We start from the raw sequence: 4606 nt of genomic DNA on the forward strand, positions 1-4606 counted from the left end.
ATCTAGCTTGGAGGTGGAGCGAGCTATGCTAAACACGCTTACTGGAGATCATATGGACATTATGCTGACCGCCACAGCAAGATCTCTTCTCGGATAGCTTCAAAGACTTTGTGGGATATGTTGTTGAACAACTCGGAGTTCCACTCCTTCCACATCTTCTAGTGTACAAGAATTTCCACCGTGCGAAAGTCTCGCCTATGATTTTTTGGAGCCTCTTCCTGATGTGCATGCAGCCACCATTCATCGGTGTTGGCGAAACTGGTAGGGGTTTGGGACGGGGAAAACTACTGCCGTCCAAGCTCTAACGCGCTGCCAGACCGCTGTGGCGTATGGGGAGGGCACGAACAGATGTGTGCAAGCTTCCGGTGCCCTTAGGCACAGTAGGGAGTAGCCATTGCTCCAACAGCCTCTTCGTTCGAGGTTATCGGCGGCTTGGCAGTCCTCTAACAATCACTTGGATTGATTACAAATCCACAATTGTACATAACATGAACTACGGTCGCATATTATGTAGGAAATGAAATTAACACTACGACTTGCCACTGTAAGAAGGTTCAGCTAACTCCCGTTATGCTACTGTTTAGTATTTTTTTTACACACTTGTTAACTAATTAATCTAGCAAAGAGGCCTACCTGATTCAGAATTCGTTTTTCTAACAACTCAAAACCGGCTCCTAGAACTTCAGTGGAGCCCTATAGTTTTCAAATTGCTCCCATCGGTGTTGTACGTATTTTCTTCACATTTATCCATTCCGCTGCTCTCTCCTAGAGTCTTGACTTATGAACACTATTTAACCATCTATGCCTGACCAAACAACGACCCACCTTGAATCTATGAACTCTCTCTTTGCTGCTATTGATGATTCTTTTAGGAAAAAGTGTGAGAGAGCCCTCACACTTTTTCATTTTCTCTTTTTTATATCTCTCAAATTATGTAATTTTTTGATTTGATTTTTTGCAATTCACTAAAAAATAACAAATGGAACGAGACAAAAATATCTCGGAATTTTTTTTGTGCAATTTCAAATTTCAAATTATTTAAAATTCAAAATAAATTCTTGAAATATATATTTACACAATGAAATAAAAAATCAAAAATATTTTTCCCATGTTCTAATTGTTATGTTTAAGTGATCTGCAATTTTTTTGTTCAAACAATGTGTGGTGCGAGAGATACAAAAATGAGAAATTGTTTGAGAGGGGAACAAAAAGAATTTGCACGAATCTTGATGCAGTATACACGGTATGGATACGGGTGCTCACCAAGCACCTGCTCCAAAAGTCCACTCTCTTCTTTTATTGTCACTCAAGACAACGACAAAAAATAATTGAATCATTATTCTATAATCAATTGTTACATCCACTATGGTCGACAAATTTCCGTTTGTTAGCACTTGCTCCACCCCAAGTCAAAACTTAAGTCTGTGAAACACAAGGACGGCTAAGATCCTCCGATACCCCTTCGGACTGGAGGGCATGATGGTAAACTCGCACTCTATATGGTGTACGTAGAACCCACAAGAAAGCCTGTACAGCCTGGTCACACAGTACGCGTATGCATACGCGACGTATACGTATGTGCTCGCTCCGTCTCCACCTGCACGTGTGCGCTGACGAGGGCGAGACCGAAACATCGCGGAGCTGGATACGATCGGGTATGGAAACCCTAGCAAGGAAGAGACCGAGAGCAGCCGGCGGCGATCGGATCCTGGCGGATCTAGAGCGGCGTCGTGATCACTGAGGATCGCGACGAGTAGCGAGGAACAGCCGTTGCGGAACCGATCCGTGCCGGCGGAGAGGCTACGTACGGCGGCGTCCCGATGCGTTCTGACGGAGCAGCTGCGTACGACAGCATCGATCGGATCCTGGCTATCAAGGAGAAGAGATTCATCCGTGGCTGTTCCAAAATTCGCGTATGCAAGACGTGGGTCGAGAATGACGGAACTAGATCGTCCGGTAGGGGCGTGCATTTTTTTTTTTTGACGTAGAGTACACGTACGGTATTCATACACATAGATATACGGGGCTTGGATATGGGTTTTAACGGGCCAAAGAAAAAAAAACTGGCGGGGCATAATTACCCCTTCAAACTTGGGGTTAGGGGGGAGCACTGAAGTAGGGCTCGTTTGTTAGTAGATTTTTGTCAAGATTCTTTCATTTTCAAAATTATTCAGTCACATATTGCATAATATGCTGACTTTTTTTGTGCAAACAAAGTATATTTTCCATTTTCCATAGAATCATGTGTGGGCACCAATGTACTTGTCCATGCATGGCAAACTCGCTAGTTCTAAAGGTTGGCGATCCATCTACAAAACAAGTATCTATGGATCCCTACACGAGTCCATATACAAAACAAGTACGGCGATGGCCAATTTCACCCAAAAATTCATGTCATATACTGGAAACGTTGATGAACAGCCGCATGATAACAAAACAGGAAAGATATGGTATATTTAAAGAAGATAGCAGGGCGCCAGACTATTTTGATAACAATATAAATTCCATCAATTAATGATATATATGACAAGGATTACACCATACAGATGGAGATAGAGCGAAACACAAGCCTTGTGCAAATTTGAAAATTACATGCCATGGCGAGCAGGCAAGGAACATACTGATGATATGGATCGAACACTGGACGACTCGACAGAAATAAAATGACCAGGAATCAAACATAAGACTCTGGCCGACAGCAGCAATGTTTAAAAGGAAACCAGACAAACTAAAGCGAATGATAACTGGATCGACGGCCATGCATGTAGCATCAAGAGCACCGCCGGAAGGTAAGATAGCTAGGCCAGCTCACCATTCATGAAGAAAGCTTGAAGTTCCTCCGTGGTAGGGAGGCCCCTGACATCGCTGGCGTCGAGCGACGGAGGAAGGGGCGGCAGGTTCGAAGAAAACGTTGGCGCCATAACCAGAGGCGGTGGCTGCACCAGCTGCGTAGGAAGGGGCGGCAGGACGGCTGCGCCAAGGAGCTTCTGTTGGCGAGCGTTGACGGCCCGGAGTTTATTCTCCACCGTCGACTCGAGGGCAGCGAGGACCTCCGGTGAGAGGTCGTCGAAGCTCATGCGGCGGCCGGCGAAGAAGTCGTCGATGAGGAGGCTCATCTCCTTGTCTCTGGTCTGGCGCTGGACGGTGGACAGCTCCACCTTCGCCTTGGCAATCATCTTACGGATGAATTCCGGGCCGTCCAGGTTATTCCTGAACCTCTGCAAGTCCCTTTCCTCTTTGTACCGACGCACCACGGCTAGGGCCGCCTCCTGCGACGGCCAGACCACCGGCTGGTCCTTACCTGGGAGGTACACGAGGAGGCTGGTGGGGACGTCGCAGAGGACGGCGAACTCCCTGGTTTTCTTCAGAAGATTAGGGAGCCGCTTCTCCAGCGTCCTCCTGCGCTCCGCACGGTCCATGATGTATCGAATCTTGATGCCCCCACGACGACGAGCCATGGCACTAAACCCAGGAGATCTACCGGATGGTGTATGTGTGTGTTTGGTGATAGGTGAGAGGAGTTTGTTTTATAGCTAAAGTACTGTGCAATATATGGATACTTTTAATTGCAAATATATATGCAAGGAAACACAAAAGATTTTGTTTTGGGATATAAATATATATGCTGTACTACGCAATGTATATCTAGAGAGAGGAGAATTAATTCTTTCCTAAGAAGACCTCACACCTTTTACGTATCTCCATTGTGATAATTTTTGCCCGTTAACGGGCGAGCCATGACTCTTTTTTTTTTTTTGAACTTTCAATTAGCCTTTCAATTAGAGCAAGGGGAGTGCTGGACGTCTCAACTATCAAGGGGATAAAGCCCCCAATCACCCTGGTTCAGAGGCCGACACCTGTCCACTATTTTATTTCAGATTTGTTGGATATTTTTAAATTTTCTTTTTGTGCATTTTTCACAGTAGGTTTATATGCATCTATGAGCCAAAAACACCACCTCCCTTTTCATACCGCCTCTGATTTCATAATGAAGCCCGAATAAAGAAATATTGTTTTTTTCTGATCAATTTTATTGTGCTATTGTAGCGAAATTAATTCTCAGGTATATTCTACTTTTGCTTCTATGTAGCATAAAAAACCCCGCTTTCGCTACTATGTATAAAAAAGGTTCGCCCACAAAACAAAAGAAAAATACTAACTCGGAGACTAGGTATCGGAAATTTGTACTACCGAAGCAATAGAGGCCTTGTTAGAAATATATCCGGAAAAAAAATTAGCTACCGTAACAAAACTGACTTCATCGGACACGCTCATCGGAGCCAGTGCAACACTGGTTTTGTACTATTGTAGCAAACCACATAGCGATTGTAGAAAAAAAAGTGTAGCCAATCACCGCTGTACGTAGCAAAAATCCTAAAAATGCGCCCCCCTAGTAGCAATACATAATTTTTTGATATTTTTAAAAATTTATGCATTTTGCATAATAGGTTTATATGCATCGATCTATGAGCCAAAAACACCACCTCCCTTTTCATACCGTGTTTGTTTTCATAAAGCCCAAATAAAGAAAAAATGTTTGGCTCTAAGCAGTGTGCTATTGTAGCAAAACTAGTTCCCACATAAGTCCTACTTTTGCTTCTATGTA

The 4606-nt window shown here is 44.0% G+C and overlaps 1 protein-coding gene across 1 annotated transcript; it reads right to left on the bottom strand.

Annotated features, from left to right (window-relative positions):
* Positions 1–2798: 2798 nt before the first annotated feature.
* Positions 2799–3458, bottom strand: LOC127330090 (agamous-like MADS-box protein AGL80). The gene has a single exon (XM_051356434.1). The coding sequence runs from the start codon at positions 3456–3458 to the stop codon at positions 2799–2801; it is 660 nt and encodes a 219-aa protein (XP_051212394.1).
* Between the last annotated feature and the right edge of the window lie 1148 nt (positions 3459–4606).

This window comes from Lolium perenne, chromosome 1, assembly GCF_019359855.2.
Source record: "Lolium perenne isolate Kyuss_39 chromosome 1, Kyuss_2.0, whole genome shotgun sequence".
NCBI lineage: Eukaryota > Viridiplantae > Streptophyta > Magnoliopsida > Poales > Poaceae > Lolium > Lolium perenne.

What these genes read in the sequence shown, in the direction of transcription:
- LOC127330090 (XM_051356434.1), bottom strand. Translation starts at nt 3,458, where the DNA reads ATGGCTCGTCGTCGTGGGGGCATCAAGATTCGATACATCATGGACCGT.